General features: G+C 37.6%; 2 protein-coding genes across 25 annotated transcripts in view; one reads left to right on the top strand and one right to left on the bottom strand.

Annotated features, from left to right (window-relative positions):
- The window catches only part of AP4S1 (adaptor related protein complex 4 subunit sigma 1), a 61,836-nt gene extending 41,841 nt beyond the window's left edge, over positions 1 to 19,995 (top strand). For 6 of the 7 annotated variants that reach the window (XM_086363783.1, XM_086363782.1, XM_086363781.1 and 3 more), the window contains one exon: positions 6,201 to 6,769. In XM_086363783.1, coding sequence (XP_086219909.1) covers positions 6,201 to 6,329 — 129 coding nt within the window. In that variant the 3' untranslated portion in view covers positions 6,330 to 6,769. Of the gene's footprint in view, positions 1 to 6,200; positions 6,770 to 18,323 lie in introns of those variants that run through there. The other variant, XM_086363784.1, reaches the window with a different exon arrangement.
- HECTD1 (HECT domain E3 ubiquitin protein ligase 1) overlaps positions 9,879 to 20,936 on the bottom strand; it is a 76,879-nt gene continuing 65,821 nt past the window's right edge. For 10 of the 18 annotated variants that reach the window (XM_086363715.1, XM_086363717.1, XM_086363719.1 and 7 more), the window contains 13 exons: positions 20,001 to 20,055; positions 19,586 to 19,768; positions 18,986 to 19,193; positions 18,816 to 18,901; positions 18,536 to 18,663; positions 16,949 to 17,150; positions 15,447 to 15,584; positions 14,570 to 15,177; positions 13,705 to 13,783; positions 13,513 to 13,606; positions 12,666 to 12,816; positions 10,958 to 11,102; positions 9,879 to 10,844 (listed from right to left, as the gene is read on the bottom strand). In XM_086363715.1, the coding sequence (XP_086219841.1) occupies positions 10,707 to 10,844; positions 10,958 to 11,102; positions 12,666 to 12,816; positions 13,513 to 13,606; positions 13,705 to 13,783; positions 14,570 to 15,177; positions 15,447 to 15,584; positions 16,949 to 17,150; positions 18,536 to 18,663; positions 18,816 to 18,901; positions 18,986 to 19,193; positions 19,586 to 19,768; positions 20,001 to 20,055 (2,215 nt within the window). In that variant the 3' untranslated portion in view covers positions 9,879 to 10,706. The remainder of the gene's footprint in view (positions 10,845 to 10,957; positions 11,103 to 12,665; positions 12,817 to 13,512; positions 13,607 to 13,704; positions 13,784 to 14,569; positions 15,178 to 15,446; positions 15,585 to 16,948; positions 17,151 to 18,535; positions 18,664 to 18,815; positions 18,902 to 18,985; positions 19,194 to 19,585; positions 19,769 to 20,000; positions 20,056 to 20,936) is intronic. The other 8 variants (XM_086363723.1, XM_086363725.1, XM_086363726.1 and 5 more) reach the window with 1 other exon arrangement.

The raw sequence follows: 20,936 nt of genomic DNA, 5'->3' as shown, positions 1-20,936 counted from the left end.
CTGGTGCCTTTGAAGAGGCTTAAAAACTTTGTTTATTTGGGGTCGTGTGGAATGCAGTAGTGCTGCCTTTAGACCTGGACAACCAGGGCCCCGTGCTTTAGAGGACCCCCTCTAGCTCTCCTTCAGCAGCATCCCTCTCTGTGGGATACGGGTGCTCACCCAGAGCCTGCAGGCTCCCGCATCCACTCCTTGACCACCCTTGAGCTACCTGGATCCCCAAAATCTAGTGGGTACCTGGACATCCCAGTGCCTGCCGCCAGGGCCTCTGCAGGCCTCTCTCCATTCATAACCCAGGACTGAGGGCAGGAATGATGGAGAGGCTGGGATGGCAACAGGGGTATTCCACACACATGCATGTGAAGAGAAGTCAGGAATAGGCTGGGGTCCCTATTTATATTCTTGTGCCCACAAATACAGGCTAGGTCTAGAATCCAGAAATGTCTTCTTCATTCAAAAATATCTTAAAAAAAAATCTTCAGAACACTTACATTTTTATTTCACAAGTGCTTAAAGCCCCAAAGCCTGAGCAATTAATTCCAGAACCTTAAAGCTCATATGGGTGATGCGGAACATGCCTTCTTTACTGTAGCTAGGGTGGGGAGCAGGGAAGGCCTCCATCCTGTCTGCACTGTGACTCAGCTGGTTGCAGGGTGTACCCCAGGAGGAACAAAGGGACCCTGTCAGCAGTGAGCAATACTGCCAAGATTTCCCGTCAGGCCCTGTCAGGCCCGTGTCTGCCGTTCCTCCGTTACTTTCTTAAAATCCCAAATACCTTTAGAGGTCCAGAAACCAGAATAGGGCTTCTCCAAATAGGAGATAACTCGAGCCTGACTTAATGAGAAATCACAAAAGGACTTGTTCAACTTGGGGCTACAGAAATATTGGCAAGAAGACCAAAGAAATTCTCCAGGGAAGTCATCCAACACTGAAGCGGCAGCTTGTAAGGAACTGAAATGTTCTCTCAGAAATTTACAGTAATTGTTCTTACAAAAGAATTTCTTTTGAGATATTGTGAAGCATGTGATTACATCAGGAATGGTTTGAAAATATCAGAAAGGAGTAAACTAGCTTTCCTGTCCCTGAGGGTTACTTTTAGAGTCAGAGGGTTTGCCTACTTTGAAGCTGGAAGAAAATGAGGTAAAGTCTCATTTTTTAGACGAGGAGGCTGAGGCTCAGGGATGGTACCTGCTCTGCCCCAAAGCTGTTCTGTGGATTGTTAACCCATAGTGCTGCTTTGTGACAGGGCTGCTGTTGGTCTCTGGGCTTCCAGGGCCTTTGATTCTAGAGCTATACATTTGATAGGTTAAATTTGACACAGTTTTTGAAAATTCATAATGATCTAAGAAAACTTGCATAAAGTGTCTGTCACCATTTGCTGTCTTGGTGTTTTCTGAATTAGAGAAGTTTTAGAGAAACACTGGGCTTTGTTTGCTTGGAGGAGTCGGAAACCACGAAACATTTTGAAGAGAGTACCTGAATGTCTTGATAAGAGCTTGCTTTCCAAAAGTGAAGTTCACCTCAGAGATTTCTAAACATCTTTTTTTTTTCCCCCTTTTAAAACTATATCCATTAGAGTCAGGGCTGCAAGAGAAGAAAGCTGGCCCATGGGCCCAAGGGAATTTGTGCAGCTAATTCAGTCTTTGGGAAGGGCAGGCATGGAGGGGTAAGGGCCATGGGCCTCTCCAGCATGAGTTCCAGTCAGGTTAGGAGCAGTTAGTTAGCAGAATTAGGAACGGTCCCCAAGGGACTGTTCCAAGCCATTCACCTGGGAAAGGGATATGAAAGTTCCAGATTAAACAATTCTGCCTTCGAGACTGTTTTGGCTCTCCCTAGCCTTCGCCATCTCTGTTTCCTTTACATGTGTTTCTGAGTCCTATAGATAGCATATTCACCCCCTACTATTCCTGTCCCGCCTCTCCCTCCTCACCAGGTCCGTCTGTCTTACCCCAGCTCCTTTGGTTCCATGCTTCTGGTTCTGTTTACTCAAGAACAGTGGAAGCAAGCTATGAGAAGCAGAGTTGTGTGTGTGTGTGGGGGCGGGGTGGAGGCGAGGGGGGCGGGGCGGACCACAAGAAATGACAGGTTCATTGACCCCAATTCTGACTTTGATATATGTGTTATTTTACATAAGCCTATGTAAACTAAAACAAACAAACAAAAACACACAAATGTCTTTGTTGCTCTCAGAATGGGAGTGGGTCTTTATGGGAAACCTATTTAACAAAAAAAGACAACACTCCTTTTCAGTGACCTAAGACCATACAAAGCGTAAAAGTGGACAGAAGACTATTACAGGGAGAATATATCCAAAACTATGCAGAATCCTCAAGATGATAATCTTCTTTACAGTAGTTTTTGATTTTCTGTGGGAAATGTGAACAACTTAGCTCTTTGCAACTTAATCTAATTATATGAGAAATTGAGTTAAAGTATAAAAGTGAGAATATGTTTTCCCCCCACCCTACTTAAAGAACTTTGCTTAGCTATGATCTTATTTAAAAAAAAAAAAAAGGAAAGAAAAATAAGAAGACAAGGGACCTGAGAGCAAAATACAGAATCAGAAAGTTTAGTTCCTAGGCAGGGTTCTTGACAGGAATTGCTTTTGAGGTCCTCTTTGAATGTATGCTCCTCAGTTTTCTCTTCCTAAAGGAGGACTAGACCACCAGACTGGTATTAAAATACTATGTTCAAGAAGTGTTTCATGATCCAGAGATCAAAATTCCAATATATAAGCCAGAAACATTTCAATCACTTTAATTAAAAAATTGATTTCAAGTGGCACAAATATTACTGGGGCCCTACAGTATTTAACTCCAATCCACATTACCCAGAATTCAGAAAGGCTCTTAGGTTTCTGGGTTGAGAAAAGATCGGGCTTTATGAATCTGTTCTCTGAGAAGCTATTTTTAGTTCCTGTCAGCTCCAACCTTAGGGTGCCCATGAGAGGAAACAAATTTCCTCAAGGATTTCTAAGTCAGATGAGTTCAGTATAACCTGAAGTTTCAGTTCAATTAGTTCAGTCGCTCAGTTGTGTCCGACTCTTTGTGACCCCATGAATTGCAGCACGCCAGGCCTCCCTGTCCATCACCACCTCCCGGAGTTCACTCAGACTCACGTCCATCGAGTCAGTGATGCCATCCAGCCATCTCATCCTCTGTTGTCTCCTCCTCCTCCTGCCCCCAATCCCTCCCAGGATCAGAGTCTTTTCCAATGAGTCAACTCTTCGCATGAGGTGGCCAAAGTACTGGAGTTTCAGCTTTAGCATCAGTCCTTCCAAAGAACACCCAGGACTGATCTCCTTTAGGATGGACTGGTTGGATCTCCCTGTAGTCCAAGGGACTCTCAAGAGTCTTCTCCAACACCACAGTTCAAAAGCATCAATTCTTCGGCACTCAGCTTTCTTCACAGTCCAACTCTCACATCCATACATGACCACAGGAAAAACCATAGCCTTGACTAGACGGACCTTTGTTGGCAAAGTAACGTCACTGCTTTTGAATATGCTATCTAGGTTGGTCATAACTTTTCTTCCAAGGAGTAAGCGTCTTTTAATTTCATGGCTGCAATCACCATCTGCAGTTGGATCCTCTTAAAATAGTCATTATAGCTCATCACATTAATAGACCATCAGCCTATGCCTTTCTTGCTTCCTCCTATTCCAAATGTCAGGGCTGAGGTGTGTTTGCCTGTTTATTGCCATGGGCCTTGGCATATAGGGCATTTCTTGGTCCCTGCTCACCTGGCTAGTAGCACAAATGCCATTACTCTTGGCTTTGCCATTGTGTACAAGTTGCTTATGAACCAAATCAAGATATGAACAACAGCTGGATTCTTATTTTAAAGGTGTCACATGATTCTAAGAGGAAATCAGCTTTCAGGCTTTTGCCTCACGTTGGATTTGGTCTGTGGTTTCCCTGTAGCGTGCCAGAAACTTGCATGATTATTAGGGGTTTGAGCCACATAGTCAGATAGGCAGGCCGTCACATGCCCACAGTACAGAATGACCTCATTAAGCAACTCATGTTTCCAGGATGTTGGGAAATTCAGAACTTACTGAAGGATCTTGACCTTGTAATATAAAGATGTCAGTGGTCGATAAGATTCAGCAGTAAATTTTAATCTGAATTTCAAAACATTGGGCTGATTGTTCAAGGGGATATCTGAATTGCTGATCATCTTCTTGCCAGAGATGGAGCAGTCTTTCAGAGCAGTTTGCATCAATTCAAATAGACTACATTAAAATGAGATCTCCTTCTATCTGAGTATCACCCTGGATGGACTGACATTTTCAAAGGCACTAGGCCTTAAAACAACAAGGTCCTACTGTATAGCAGAGAACTATATTGAGTGTGCTATGATAAAACATGGAAAATAATTTTTTTTTTTTTTGGAAAAGAACATTTAAAAAAGAATATCAGTGTTACGTATATATGAATGTGTATGATAACTGAATCACTTTGCTGTACAGCAGTAATTAACACATTGTAAGTCAACTATAGTTAAAAAAACACCACCTTGCCACCAAAAAAATACAACAGGGCGATTCTGTAGGGCATTTTTTCATGCAGCCACCTGTGCTTCTGCCTTTTTTTATACTTCACTATTATTCCTGCCTTGTTGTGGCTTCTAAGTTCTGGCTTCTGGGTCCAGTGAATAGGATTAAGTCAAAGGCCTAATATTCCAGTCCCAGGTTGGCCATGGATAAAGCAATCATCCATCTAATTGGAAGATATTATTAATAGGTGTAATAAAGCTTTTTTTTTTTTTTCTTTTCTGGGTCACTTAAGGACAGTTCCCATGGGCTCCTGAAAAACAGTTTATTCTGCGGAAGGACTATTTTCACAGAGCTTAATGAGGTATTAACACAGAGCCTAATAGAAACTTAAAAGTCATTCACAGGATTGTCTCATTCTCTACAGATGTACTTCACCAAACAAGTACAATAGCTTTGAACATCTGGAATTACTAGTGACTCATTTTACAAAGATTTACTAATTATGAACTCTCCTTGTACATTTAATCACTCCCTGTTGAATGAAGTTTGTCTATTTGAAATAATCTATCAGTTGTTGTTTTGTTTTTTAAACAGACCAAGATCCTGCTCTTTGGTAATGAAAACCTAAGACAGTAAAGTGTAGACTTTAGAAATCTTCAGCCATTGTTGTCATCGCCCTCAGAGTTTAATTCTCTCTTCCAGTTCAGTTTCACAAAGGAAAAGTTAGGTACTCAAATGAAGGGGCTCCTGGGGGAAGAATTTGGCTCTTTCTAATTAGCTAGATATCATAGTCTAACAATATTTTTTTCTTCCCCTATGCCCTGTCCCGACTTTCTACCAGGAACATCAGGAAGCTAAAGTGGCTCCATAATTCTCAAATGAGTATTTTGAGAATGCTCCATTTATAAGTACTCCCTTGAAAACTGGAACTTTTATCTCCTTGGGAATTAAGTCAACATTGCCTTGCTTTTCTTCATTCATTTCTCCTAGTGACTGTTTTTTCCTTTAGCCTGTCTCATGCTAAGGGTGCTGTGTTGAAAAGGCATTTTTTGGGGTGGAAGTTTGAGGGTAGAGGGAGGGTGTATACTCAGCAGCCTTGGGCCTCTCCTGAGAAGTCTGGAAGCAGAGCAGCTGAGCCAAAACTCTGGATGTAAATTCCAAAGTTACAATTACTAGCCATGTGACCATGGACAATAGCTTTGAGCCTCTTTGTTCCTATGTAAAATGAGAATACTGTTAGCACGTACATCACAGAAACAAAGAGAAGACTGAAATAATATATGTAAAACGCTCAACACAATGCCTGGAACATAATAAGTATTCAGTAAGTCATGGCTATTTACTGTTATTATTGCTATCTGGGAAGACATTGTTCTTGAGGTCAGGTCATACATACACTCTTACCAAAATTTACTTGCTTTATTCTCCAGCTCTTAGTACATCCCCTCTCCCTCTGGCTAAAGGGTATATAGCTGCTCCATTTCTATGTCTATTGTCCAGTGAGCCTAACCAGGGGGAAACTAAGTGTATTTGTGTACATGAAGGTAATAATTTCTAGTATAAACACCAATTTTAATTTTAGGAAATCTGTTTAAAAAAAAACTTCATGTTTAGACTAATTTACACTAGAAAAATTCCAAGTCATAAGTTACTGTTTACTGAATGTTAACATTTCTATAACTAATTTCCTTAATAATAACCCTAGATCATGTTTAACTTGGATAAAGTACACATCATTTTGGATGAGATGGTATTAAATGGCTGCATTGTGGAAATGAACAGGGCAAGAATTCTTGCCCCTCTACTAATTCTTGATAAAATGTCAGACAGCTGAAAACAGAGAGGCTCTGCCAGACAACGTCGGCTCAAAGGAAACGAGAATACCATGGAGCGCCTCTCAACATCGCTGGCCCACAAGGACCTGGAAGACCAACACTGCAAAATGGCTATCCTTCCAAAGACTTTAAACACGTGTTCTCCACAGTCCCCAACGGAAAACAAAAGTGTGCTTTAAAATACGATGTACAAAGAAAAAGTTTCTCTAAACAGAGACAAGTTTTATTTTCTGACCATAGCATTTTTTTTTTCCTCACTTGTTTAGATTTTGTGTAGTACTAAGGGCAACTTTTCGGAATCTGCTTGACTTTGTGAAGAGATAAATTCAGGAATAGCACCACCGGGTGGGAAGAAAATGAGAGCTCTCCGTTGGCCAATAAGCTGTTAAAATTCACGTGAACATGCATAGCACTTTGAATAAAAGTTTTCTGAATGCTATCTTTCTTTAAAAAGTCAAAAGTTTAGCAAATGTGTGCGCCTAATGAAAAATTCTTTCCAGTTTCTAAAAACCTGATACACATTTTATAGGTACTTAACAATTACAATGCCATAATGTAATTAACTCTACAAAGAATGTTACTATAATGAGTGGCCAAACATTAAGACAGCCCTTACTGCTATCTTAAAGGCTTCCCAGGTCATTCATTGGTAAAGAATCCTGCCAATGCAGGAAGACATAGGTTCAATCCCTAGGTCAGAAGATCCCCTGGAGGAGGAAATGGCAACCTGCTCCAGTATTCTTGCCTGGATAATTCCATGGACAGAGCCACCTGGTGGGCTACAGTCCTTGGAGCTGCAAAGAGTCAGACACAACTGAGCGACTGAGCAGAGAACTGACTATCCTGTGTGCCATACTGTAAAGGGTTTATCTTATTAGTAAATTTATTGGTAAATGAAATTTAGTTCAAAGTCTAAAACTGGAATACAAGAGAATATCAGTTCAGGTTACTGTGAAATGCATCTACCCCTCTCTTATTCCTTCAACCTCTTCTCCTGGAATGTCCTAAAGCAAAGAAGACCGCTAAGCTACTATAGAAGAGCAATGCCCTGATCCTCCCAAACCTTTCTATAGTTGTGCTTTTGCTGCTTCATCAACAGTAGAAGATGCAGAACTGCCTTAGCTAACAGCATGTTCATGTTAGGGATAGGAGGGCAGGTACAATGGAGGAAGTAGAAATATATTGTCTTGATACATGAAGATATCGTGCCGTCCTATGGAATCCCAAAAGTTACCTTACCTACAACACTCTGCCCTCCAAAAGAGGACATAAATGGACATTCTAGGTACTAACTCATTCACTATTAATTTCTCACTCTCTCATGTATATGTAGGAGGAATTTTGTTAAAATTCTTTGTTTCTAAAAGTTCACTTATATACTTCAAAAGTTTGCATCTATGAAGACCAAGGCAACCAGTCAATAATGAATTCCAAAAGCAGATCTTGTTCTGGACTCAGTTCAGGAAGGCAGAGGAAAGGCTTCTGACCTGCCAGAACAGTAATGGTATGCATCGAGAAACCAAGGTTTGGGGAAAGCCCAGTCTAGATCAAAGTGCTTTGGAGGTCTTTCTGAGACATTAGTTGGAAAACACTGTCCTAGTTGATAGGCACTTAATCAGTAGCACATTCAGGTAACTGCTGAAACTGGTACACCAGAAGTAACGAGGGAGTGCATAAAATTAATTTTTGGGTCATACCAAAATAGCATTTAAATAACATGTTGGCACAGATTTTAGTACCTTGAGAGAACAACAAAAAAATACTAGGTAGATACCACTGGAAAAAATACTCCATGTGGAGACCCAAGTAAATGTCTCATAATACTTGACTCATACAAAGTGAACTATAATGTGACTCTCCGTCTGTGACAGCCTGTGTCATCTAATTTCAGGTTTCTTGTTCAACTGTGACTGCCAGCTAAATGATTTCCACACTCATGAAATTTATGTCTCAGATTGGGCAGCTTTACCTTGTCCTTGGACTTTTCATTCTACAGAAAGATTCCTGGCATTTCAGAGTTACTCTCTGTATAACAAGACTCATCAATTTTACCTGCTGTAGCAATGTGCTAGACCAGGATTCGCAAACCTTTTCTGCAAAGGGCCAGATCAAATAAGTATTTAAGGCTTTGTGGGCCACACGGTCTCTGCTGTAACCAGTCAGTTCTGCCATTGTAATGCAAAAAGATCCATAGATAATACATAAATAAATCAGCATGGCTATGTTCTAGTAAAACCATTTATTTAGGGACACTGAAATCTGAATTTCATAAAGTTTTCACATTATATTTTTAGTCTTTTGATTTTTTTCAACTACTTAAAAAAATTCAAAACCATATTTAGTTTATGGCCCACACAAAGGCAAATGGCAGGCCAGAGTTTGCTGACCCCTGTGCTAGACTAGAGGCTTCCTAGGTGGCTAGTGGTAAAGAATCTACCTGCCAATGCAGAAGCCACAGGAGACACGGGCTCAATTCCTGGGTTGGGAAGATCCCCTAAAGCAGGAAATGGCAGCCATCTCCAGTATTCTTGCCTGGAGAATCCCATGGACAGGGGAGCAGGAGTGCGGGAGGAGGTTGGGGGGGCGGGGGGCTACAGTCCATGGGGTTGCAAAGAGTTAAGATATGACTGAGCCACTGAGCACGCATGTACTTACTAGACTTAGTCTTGATAAAAGTTGGCTGACAGATGTTTTAGAGACTTAAATAATGGCAATACTACACACATAAACTGGATTTTAATTCTACTGCTAGTGTAAAGGTCTAGTCACGCATCCATGACTTTTTTGAGACATCACCACTACTGCTTTTGGATTAAAGCCTAGGTCATATGTTTAAATATTGCTGTTATGCTTTATTAACTTTTATTCTCACAGAGAACTGTGAGGCTAACAATAAGGTGAATTATTTAAATGCTGCCTCTGATTACACAGTCACAATATTCTCATGCAGAGAATAGAAACACTACTCAAATGATTGACTTCAGTGGGAGAAATCTCTAATGTAGAAAGGCAATGTACCTTTTAAACAGGTAAATAGTGGGTGATTCCCCAAAATGCTTTTTACTCCTGTAAAAGCCATCTGGCTAAAAAATCAGGCCTAGTGACTGTACTTTTAACTAAATGCATAGATAGGATAAATCAAAACAATTTGGAAAATGGAAATAGAGCCCCCCTTTTAAAAAGGAGGAAACAGCATTATCTCAGTGGTTTCTTTTCACACCAATACAACATTCAAAAATTATTCTTGGATCTTAGACTTACACATCACTGAAGATACAATTGTAAGTAGCAGATTTGGTGTTTAAAAAGTTAACACAAAAACATGGCTATTTTTAGGTGAAGAATACTTTAAGACAGAACGTAAGAGCTGGATCACAAGCAAGTGGATATATATTTCTGCTAGCTTTCCAGTCTCAGTAAAGTGGATTTACATAGAAAAAAACATTTCTTCCTATAGTAATTTCAAAAAATGAAATGTCAGTGATTCAAAATGACAAGTATTTAAGCTCTTAGGCTGATGGCTGCAGTGAAACAGTCACATGACACAGTTTTGTACGCTGCAAACATTTTAATGATTATTGTTAAGCATACATTTTGGAAATTTTTTTTTTACTTCAAACTGCAACAAGTTAAATAAATGTTTATAATATACAAAGAAAATACAACCAAAAGTAAAACTTGCTTTAAGTGTGCCTTGCATCTAAACCAGTGTTTTTTCCTCCCCCCCTTAATATATCTTTTATTTTTGAACTGCACAAACACACTTAAGAATTTGATCTTTATAGTATGGCATTTAGGAAATAAAAATATACTCCCACCTCAAAGAAATAAAAACGTTGTGCATGATTATATGCCAAACAAAAGAGAGAACACTAGATATACTCTGATAGTGCAGGCATCATTAAAGAGGAAAAGAAAAAGCTTGAGATGCTCATTAACTCTCTATGTTTTAAGGAAGCAGGATTTCTGACCAAGTAGCTTAAAAGCCAGCAAAACAGGGATCAGTGATGGCAACTGTAGTGTATGAAGTATGAAATGACAAACTTTACACAAATACACTGTTAGAAATTTACCAGTGAACACTGAAGATCTGAGAAGCTGCTCTTTGGAACAGTCAAGTAGAACCACCTCATTCCAGTCACATGAGCCCTTGTAGCAACACAGTGTTCTGTGCTATGTACTTGCTGGCTGGATAGTTAAAGGATTTGTTTTGTCATTAGCAGCTAACAAACTTACTCCACGTGTTCTTAAAGCCTTAATGGTGGAAAAAAAGGCAAGTGTCATTAGCATGGAGGATCATATACTTCTCTGCAAACAAACACAAGAGGCTTCACTAGAATTTTAAGTCTCTGATGTCTCCCATTGCACTTCAAAGCTCAATTGAGATGAAAGCCTTTCTCCATTGTAGCAGCTAGCAGACGCTCTCTCATGATCTCCTCCGAAGAGTATTCTGGCAACTTGAGATAATGCACACATGTGTTCACTGATGGGTAGCTTGCATCAGTAGCATCAACCTGCACAGAAACAGAATTGAAAACAATAGAAGACCATGACTTTAAATATGCATTTCTTTCAACCCTTAGGTAACTAAATTTGGTTTACATTGCCCAATAGCTAGAGTTTGTACCTTGCGTACAACTGTGAGCCTGGGATGCAAGTTAGCCAGTCCCCCTGGAGGCAGAGTTGAACAACCAGTGGTAAACTGCAGAAATGCTTTCCTCTCGTCTGAAGACATACCACATAAAACCCGCACGAACCTAAGGAAGCCAGGGCTACAAGAAGAAAACAGTTACAGTGATCTGATAGCTGATTTAAATGAAAGATACTACCACTACTTTATAAGCCAGCAATAACCCCCCAAAACGAATATCCACATGTCAAAAAAACCACGTCTAGAGACTTTTGGGTAAGTATGAAATGAGCTGATGCAAAATACTTAAAAAATATCCTTCAAAGACTGTCTGTCTTACAAAGGAATATAGGAATCAAATATGCAACAAAGCCAGCAAATCAGAAAAGCTCAATGGAAATAGTGATTTAATGACTAGGAATAGTAAATGGGGACAGATTTTTGGAGATTTTTCTCATTCTGGGTACTGATTATGCAGGTGTGTCCATTCCGTGAAAATTCTTCAGGTTCTACATACAATTTGTATACTTCTCTGTTATACTTCAATAAAAAGTTTATTTTAAAAAAGCTATGTATACAATGTTACTTAAGTTTAAAATAATACTTTCTTATTTACATTACTTTGAAAACTTATAAATCACAACTAAATACAATTTCCTGATATGCGGCGAACAGAAGTGAATTGAGTGCTATTAGACATCACTGGAATAATCAACAGAGCTAGAATGTACACCATGGATTAGCTAATAATATGGAATCAAGAATTTCCTAACAAGTATAGGTATGTGAGAGAATCTCACAATGTACATTAATACATTGAAGAGTAAAGGTAGATGGTATATGCTCCATATCCTCAAATGGTTCAGAAAAAATGTATGTGCGTGTGTATAGAGAGAAATAATGTAAAAGTACAGCAAAATGTTAAGTACTGGTGATTCTGGGTAAAGAATACACAAGAATTCTTAACTATTCTTCAACTTTTCTGTAAGTTTTAAAATATTTAAAAATAAAGGTTAATATAAAAGCAATAAAGCCTAAGGGTTTATAAATGACCCAACTGTTAAGATGATGAACAGTTAAAATATAGTGAGTAAAGTTGGACTGTGAAGAAAGCTGAGCGCCAAAGAATTGATGCTTTTGAACTGTGGTGTTGGAGAAGACTCTTGAGAGTCTCTTGGACTGCAAGGAGATCCAACCAGTCCATTCTGAAGGAGATCAGCCCTGGGATTTCTTTGGAAGGAATGATGCTAAAGCTGAAACTCCAGTACTTTGGCCACCTCATGTGAAGAGTGGACTCATTGGAAAAGACTCTGATGCTGGGAGGGATTGGGGGCAGGAGGAGAAGGGGACGAGAGAGGATGAGATGGCTGGATGGCATCACTGACTCAATGGACATGAGTCTGAGTGAACTCTGGGAGCTGGTGATTGACAAGGAGGCCTGGCGTGCTGTGATTCATGGGGTTGCAAAGAGTCGGACACTACTGAGCAACTGAACTGAACTGAACTAAAAGGAATCAACATCAGCTAAGATTCAGGTGACTTTCTATATAAACTCAGGCTTATCCATGAATATGTATCTTGATAATGGTGAGACTTAATTGCTTTCTCATTTTATGCATTATAATTCACTGAGTCATTTAGAGAACCTGCCATTCTAAGATAAACATAAACAATTTGTCTATCTTAGAAAATAACCAACACATACCTGTCACGTGTATAACCCAACTTAGGTTCAGTATAATTAATAATATCCTCTGCTGCCCAGGATGGTGACTGATTTCCACAAAGAATCATTTGGACCTCTTCATGGCTGAAGGAACTTAATTTCTCCATTGGAAAAACTTTATTAAACCCATCTACATTTTACACACAGCAAAAAAACAAAAACAAAACACAACTGAGTTTGTGTTTCCAAGTTACAATTTCAAAACCACAAATTTCAAATCAAAATACTCAACTAAATGGACAGAAGACAAATATAAATATTTGAAAAAGCCAATAAAAATAAAAGTAGCTTGAAATAAAAACTGTGCTAGGGTTTTAAATACAGAAATCTTTGCTTAGTATCACAGATGTATATGTAGAGAGAATATTCAGACACTATGGTCTGTAGCCAAATTCCAATAATTTCCCAACCAGTTCTTTATGTCATACAAGCCAGCCAAAGCAAAGTTCTCATTTTAAAAACTAGTAAGTGATAAACAGTTCAATATATTTTGCTTCACTCTTTACCTTAAGACTTTAGGTTCTAATATGGTTTAATTCATCCTGATCCTGTATGCAACCTTATATCCACTTACAAATGAAAAAACAAAAGCCAAAGTAGGTCCCTCATTACTGAGGAAGAGCAGCTTAGGGTATGCTACAGCTTGAAAATGGTTCAATCTGTTCCGGGTACCCTGTAGGACCTGACCTAACTGTTGGGAAGACAAAAAACTAGATGACAAATCTAGAGATTACTAGCATAGTCTAATTTTTGAGCATAGCAGTACCTTAATTTCGGTGTCTCAAAGTAAAAGGAGAGGGATTAAGCTAAAGAGCCTTAAAATTACCTCTGAAGGCTTCCATCTGTTTCTGAATACCCGTATGCATGCAAAAGTCAAACATCAAATCCACATATTCTTCTGCATTATCCATTGTTATCATCTGCAAAGGAAAATTTGTCAAGGTAATTGTTAATATCTAGGAATATTTTAAGAGGATTTTTCTGAATTTACAAACATTTTTAAAAGCAAAATTTGTACCTCATCTTCACCACTTGGCTTGAGATCCACAGCTGTAAAACCATATATTCTTGAGGAAGGGCAAAACTGGAAATTTAAACTGGGAGGGCAGAAAAAAAAGAATTAGATTAACATTCAACTAACACTGGTGTTTAATTTTAAAACACTGCTGCCAAAACCACGAACCCTTCCATACACGCAATAATAACAAAATCACTCTACCAGATTAGATGTTAAATATGGGGCCTTTTAAAATGCAAACCCCTGTGCAAGAAAACGATCTGGACAACTGTTACCAAACCTGGTTTTGCAGAAGTCGCATGAAACATCACCTTTCATGTTTCCATGTTTCACTTCCTCCTTATGGCACAAAATTAATGAACTAAAGATTTCTGCAATGAATTATGGCAGCAACATGTTTATAAGATTTTTTTTTAAAAAACAGAAACTGTTGCTTTACACAAGTCATTAATGCTCTATTGTTATTCTCACCTCAAATCAAACCTTGAATATATTAAACATAACTTCTCAATATTCTCAAAAGAAGGAAGGAAAAAAAGGAAAGCAAAGCCTTGCAATCAATCCAAAATCACAGTTAAATATAACAAGGATATAATAATTACATGGATACAAATTAATAGAATTTTATGAAAAATCTGCAGTATCCGAGTTAGTTAATGCAACCACTGGGGACCAGGCTTATTGCAAATTACTGAAGACAAAGGAACAAAAGCTTTAGACCTTACTCATCCATTAGGCTGAAGTATGCGTGTGTGTATGTATGTATGTGTGTGTGTGTATACATATATATATATGAAAGTATATATATATATATATATGAAAGTATATATATAAGTGAATTAATATATATATATATAAAGCTTACCCTAAATCCTCTATGCTAAGTGGAGGCCCAGAACCTGATGGATTCTTCAGCACTAGTTCTTGTAATTTTGTGTTCTTCTCGTCTTCAGAAAGACCTTTGTTGCTTAAAATCTGGCGCCTCTTGATGGCAAGGTCTTTAATTTCTTTTAAAAATCTGGCTCTGTGTGGGTTTACTAGTTCAAAGTCTTCCCAAGTTAAAATTCCATTAAACCAAGCTGGCGGTTTTGGTTTGGGGGGATCTAGAATGAATTCTGATTTTGAATCCTCCTCAAAGCTTCCTACTGAGAGTGAGTCATGCCCTTCTTCTGTAGAGGCTTCAGACTGACTTTCAGTGCAGTGTAGGTCTCTGTCACCTCGTGACTCATAAATCAGTTTGCTCATATTACTTTTAATGTCCCCCATACACATAAGTTTAAAGAAAGGTTTGGAAATAGGTAAGTCCACAAGTCTATTGTCTTGAATGCATTTGGCCAAGAAAATTCCAAGGAAATGAAAGAGTTTTGTGATCCTTTCAAGCTCGTCACTGTCTTGTGGAAATGGAGCCGTAAACAGTCCACATGATCTCTGCACGTAGTATCCGGGAGGTTTCAATCCACCTCCAAGATCGACCTGATTTTTTTAGAAGAAGAAATGCAAATAAAATCAAAAGACCCATAAACATTAAACATCTTAACTGTGCTAGATAGTATCTATAAACACACTTTATTAAATATGTTTTGTTGACTAAATTTTATCTTTTAATAATATCAAGATTATTCAATAATAAAAGCAGAGTCAGAAAACCTGACTCACGTTCTGAAAGCATATCCAATTTTTAACTTTCTAACTTTCTAAAAGCTGAATCGCAATCAAATCATGAAATAGGAAATTAATCTTACATGACGAGATTCATCATCTGGAAAGTTGTCATCACAAAGCCAAGCTCCCAAGTCAGTTCTCTGGAATTCTGCTGCTACCAGAGCATAGAACTCTAAGGTGGGCCCCAAACCAGTTCCTTCTTCTCCTAAAAATTCAACCTAAACATGAACAAATAAATTATGAGGGAAAGTAAGCTTTAAAAAAATCATTTCTGTAATGATCCCATTCTTGCCAAAATCCAGTCCTACTGTAATATGTTTTTTTAAAATAGCAGTGGTATAATATAAGCCACACAACAGTTTTTATTTTAGTTTTTCTAAAGAGAAATTTGATTTGTTGTACACTATTCCATATTCAAACACTGTAGTTAGCATTGTTCATACATCAATTTACTTCTCACAACAAACCTACAAAATAAACTATCATCTCCTTTTCACATCAAAGCAAATCAAATTTTAGATAAAGAGGTTATATCATTTGCTTGAGGAAATGATGGTATACAGATCTGTGTCTGTGTGTGTCTGTCTATGTGACACTAAAACCTAAACTCTTTCACTTATTTCTGACTTCCAGCCATCACTTTAAGGATTTTTATACATATTCCATGTATTCTAGAAATTTGAGGCAGCGTATAAAAATATACATACATGGTAAAATAATAATTAAGAATTATCTACATTAGAGGAACATATGGGTAAAAGAACAGATGAAGGCACAGAAATTTCTTTCTTCTTTTTGACTGATCCGCGTGGCGACTGAACCGGTGTCCTCTGCAGTGCAAGTGTGGAGTCCTAACCACTGGACTACCAGGGAATTCCCAGGCACAGAAATTTTAAAGTGAAAACCATAAGACTTATACATTTTCTAGAGATGTATCATATTTACCACAGTCTGTGATCCAAAAAATAAACAAATCAGGTGGCTGACACCTGTGACAGGAGAGGTATTTCTTTGTCTCTCATATATAAGGAATATAATCAACAATGCCCACAATAACATCTCTGCAGTAAATATAATGAATTTCCTACAGCCAATTGCTATAAAATTTCTCAATACAGAAACAAAAACCCATGATACAACACCAAGCACAATTCAAGTTAAATACTACAAAACACACATGCTCCAAAAAAAGCAGGTATCTTGTGGCACAGCATTAATTAATATAAAGGTAAAATTTGGAGTATCAGAAGCCTTTGTGGAATACAGTTACTTGGTTCAGGCTTTGCTAAGAAATGAGCGGTGTCCTGCAAACGGACCAAGCGCTCTCCCACTTCATGAGTGAAGATACTCTTTGCTGCTCATTAAGCCATGAGATCCTGATCCTGAGGAGGTGAGCTGACATCCTCTCATGAGAGATGCCCTGCCAGAGGAGAAGGCCTTTACCCTGAAGGCAGAGGAATCCCTCTACACTTGTATCTAATGCAGTTTTTTTCCCCTAATGTAGTTTTTATGCAGTGGAAGAACAGAGATTGACTCTCTGGTTGTCATTCCTGCACACGAAAAGAAATTTATATAGCAGTACCTCAAGCACTGATTTCCGATCTGCGTGTATTTGCATGACATTCTCGGCCCACTCCATCAGTGATTCACCACGTGGAACTTTTACTCTTTCGTGCTTCAGACGACCAACACGGAACTCTCCAGGATCATCTCGCCTCACACTACTTGTGGTCCTTGTTCTTTCCACAGTGGCCTCACGTCGGTTTTGTAGCCACACAATTGCTCTGAAATAGAAAAACATCTCTGTAGCTGTGGCCTACAGCAACAGTTGATTGTACTACTACACAAGCAACAAAATTCAAAAGATTTAAGAATATTTTAAAAATAGTATTTTATCAAGTGATCAAATACACTAATCTTTTTTTTAATTTCCTTAAATAAATTGAGAAAATACTGAGTCTGTATTTTCCCTTTTTATTTTAGCAATTAACAGATCAAAATTAAGGTCTGTGGTCCAATCCCACACAACACATAAAAATACTGACAAACTCATAATACCTAATAACATAAACATTTCCTAAATCAGAGAATGTAAAAAATGGTTAAGCTATCTTTATTAAATAACTAAATCCACCACTGAAACAGTATTGTGAGTTTGAAACATTTTCTTTGTAACAACGCAGAGCTAACCCATCTAGGATGAAGAAAGACTCCTGAACTAAGAATAACAAGATGAAAGATCTACCATATGTGCTGTAACTTTTTGGGTACCCTGAGACCAATCAGCTATATACTTTGAGAATCAATTTCCTCACTTATAAAAATCAGGAGTTCCCTGGTGGTCTAATGGTTAGCATTCAGTGTTCTTTACTGCCTAGTGTTATGTGCACAAATGCTTGGTAAAGGATATAAAATGGTACAACAAATGTAACTTATCAGGGAAACAGGCAGATCCATTTAAATTATAACTTTTTTACATCTACTTTGAAATTACTCTGGGTATTCAATCATTTAGTAAATATTTATGGAGCAACTACAATGAGAGCAGTACAATGTACATCCATTACATACAGTACAACATACAGCACAATGAGAGCAGTGAACCAAACTGCCGGAAACCCCTGCCCTCATGAAACTCTCATCTAATGAAGGAGACAGAAAAACAAAAAGTAAAATTTACAGTATGTTACATGGTAGCAAGAGAAAAATAATGGCCAAAATATATATTTTAATGTTATGTCAAAGATATTTTCAAGCATTAAATTTTATATTCTTGGGAATTTCAGCAACTAAAAATTTATGTAAACCACTTAAATACTGTACAATAAATGCTAGCTGATGGAAAGCACAGCACTTAAATCCACACTGTTCTAAGAATGCTTATGTACAACCAGAAACCAAAAATGTTTAAAAGTTGCCAACTCTTTTTTTTTTTTTTTTTTGGCCATGCCACACAGCTTGAAAGATCATAGTTCCCCCACCAGGAACTGAACCTTCACCCTTGGCAGTGAAAGCGTGGAGTCCAAACCATGGGACCATCAGGGAATTTCCAAATATTGACAACTCTTTACAAGAAACCAATATATTCTCCGCATCAGTCTTGAGATAAAGTATAAGTACATTTTAAGCTTATATAAAACATTAAAAAATAAGAAGACACACTTCCTACCTTGATGCACCAAATGCTGTACATGTGAAATAAAGCTGTCTAGTTTCGAACGGTATTAGAAAAGGACACTTGCTGGTTAACTGTTCACACCAGTCTGGCAGAGCTCCACTTGCCAATGCCAATGGTTCCTGCAATTTAACAAACAACAAAGTCTTATTATTAACAAAGACAAAAGGGAGTCGATTCTTAACAGGACAAATGGTGAGAGGAAGAAAAAGAAGGAGAGGTAATACTTTGAAAGTCCAACAGATTCAAGAGTTCAACTATCTGGTCTTATTACCTCAATTTGCTGCAAAATTTTTGTTGTGATTTTTTTGCTAGTGAATTCATCTGGTGGAAAAGTAAACTGAGGCTGCTCATCACCTTCTGTAAAAGTAATAGAATCAATAAAAATATAAACTGACTTATTTGTTTAAATGCCACAGAAATGAAACAAGGATTCTTACAGACCTTCCTGGGATATTCTTGAGTAAGGGTCACTTGCAACTATATACAGAATACGCAGGAGCTGAAGGACGTCTTCCACGCCACATGAATTCTGCCCATTGCCTGCTTTGGCCTGAGGTTGTTCTTTTGTCAAATTCAGAATATCACTACTTTGAAGAGTAGAAATGGCCCCCTGGTTTAACCCAGACTTTGTTCCATGCTCACAAAAATCCTATAGAAACAGGAAAACCAGCCATTAATCATTTTCAAGAAAAACAATATATCATCCTATTAGTATTAATGTGAAAAAGCTCGAATTCTTAAAAAAAAAAAAAAATGTGTTCTTTTAAAATAAAAACAGTATCACCCAAGTCAAGGCTTAATGTGTTCTAAACCAATAAAATTCTCAAAATATAACTACTGAAAGCCACAGTTAAAACTATGTATTTAGATCCAATGCCACAAACCAAATTTGAAATTTTAGCATTGGCATATTAACAATGTTAATTCAACCTCATTTTTTAGTATGTCCCAACGAACTGCTCTTCTGTAAGAATACTTAAAAAGCTGCAAACAAAGCAAAGCCATTCCCAATCAAAACAGTGTCTTGATGCCAATATATACCTTATATGCAGCTATGAGCTGAGAACAATTTCTGTTTTTCCTAATACTTTTATTAGTGCCAGTTAATTTCCAGTGGCGCAGGAAAGCGGCGTCTGCATTCTTCTGCAGGTAGGTTATCAAGTCATTCTTTGGTAATTCATCAGTGCCAAGGTACTGTTCCACATGCTCTATAGACCAACAACCCTACAATAGGAAAAACCAAATGTTGGCCTTTCCTGATTATAAAGTCTATGGTATTTCACATGCATTTCGTAAGGTGGCTTCAAGATCATGCATTTAAGCTAATCTGAAGAATCCCATGTTGCTGATTTCTCCCTCAATTGTTCAACTGAAACACAGTGTTAGTTTTTCTTTGCTTTTCTTTTTCTTTTACTAAGTAGCCAAGAATAAAGATTCATTTCCTAAAAATACTTACCATTTTTCCATTTTCCTTTTCTTTGTCAGAATCCTTCATTTCTCTGTACATAATTCTAAACATGAAGATATTATTCAAGTTAATTCATAAATCAAATGGTTTGTGTTATTTCCAATAAGGCTTCAATTCTTTAAAAACATATGATGAGGTCACTATATGCTTAAACACTGAACTCAGAGAATTTATTAAGAAAAAATGTATCACTTCTCCACCTTTTGACTAAGATCAAGCATATTTAGAAAAAGTATTAATCTGTTAAACCGGGAAAAGTAGCAGAAATCATATTCCTGAAAAAGTTGTGGCTTATAAATTTAGCATTATTAAGAAGAAAACATATATCAAACCTGGAACTTTTAAAGAAATGAATATGCTATATCTTGTATTATAGCTTTCACATATTGTTATAAAAATGAGATGTGTTTGTATCTAGATGGATAAGAGTAAGAAGGGCCAAGAGCCCTTATGTTCATGTAAGGCAGTTGAGATCAAATTGTCAACTTTAATTATTCCAATTAAAACTGAAGGAAGAGTATGCCATGATGACCTTCTGTTCTGTCTCAAAAAGACATAGATTACTTTATTAAACATTATATAAGATTATCAATGATGTTAACAGAACATCAGATATAGAAACTAACAAAAATAAAGTCATGCAGGATGACTATAATAGTTATAATATTAAACTATATAAATTCATATTATTACATAATAAATATTATAATAGGTAATACTTACTGAGCACCCTCTACATCCCAGATAGCACTGAATCTACTTTATATATATTAATTTGCAGATTCCTCACAACTGCTCTCATTTTACAGATTAGAAAACAAAGTACTACAATGTTATATAAATTTTGGCCAAGGTCATTGACAGTAATTTGTTGAACAGATAAATGAAGAACAAAGAGAGGTATGCTTAACTCAGAGACTCTCA

This window comes from Bos grunniens, chromosome 21, assembly GCF_055505025.1.
Source record: "Bos grunniens cultivar Pamir isolate PY7600 chromosome 21, Bosgru_T2T1.0, whole genome shotgun sequence".
In the NCBI taxonomy this organism is placed as follows: Eukaryota; Metazoa; Chordata; class Mammalia; order Artiodactyla; family Bovidae; genus Bos; species Bos grunniens.
Note: the sequence above shows the minus strand (reverse complement) of the source record. Positions and strands in the feature narration are given on the sequence as shown.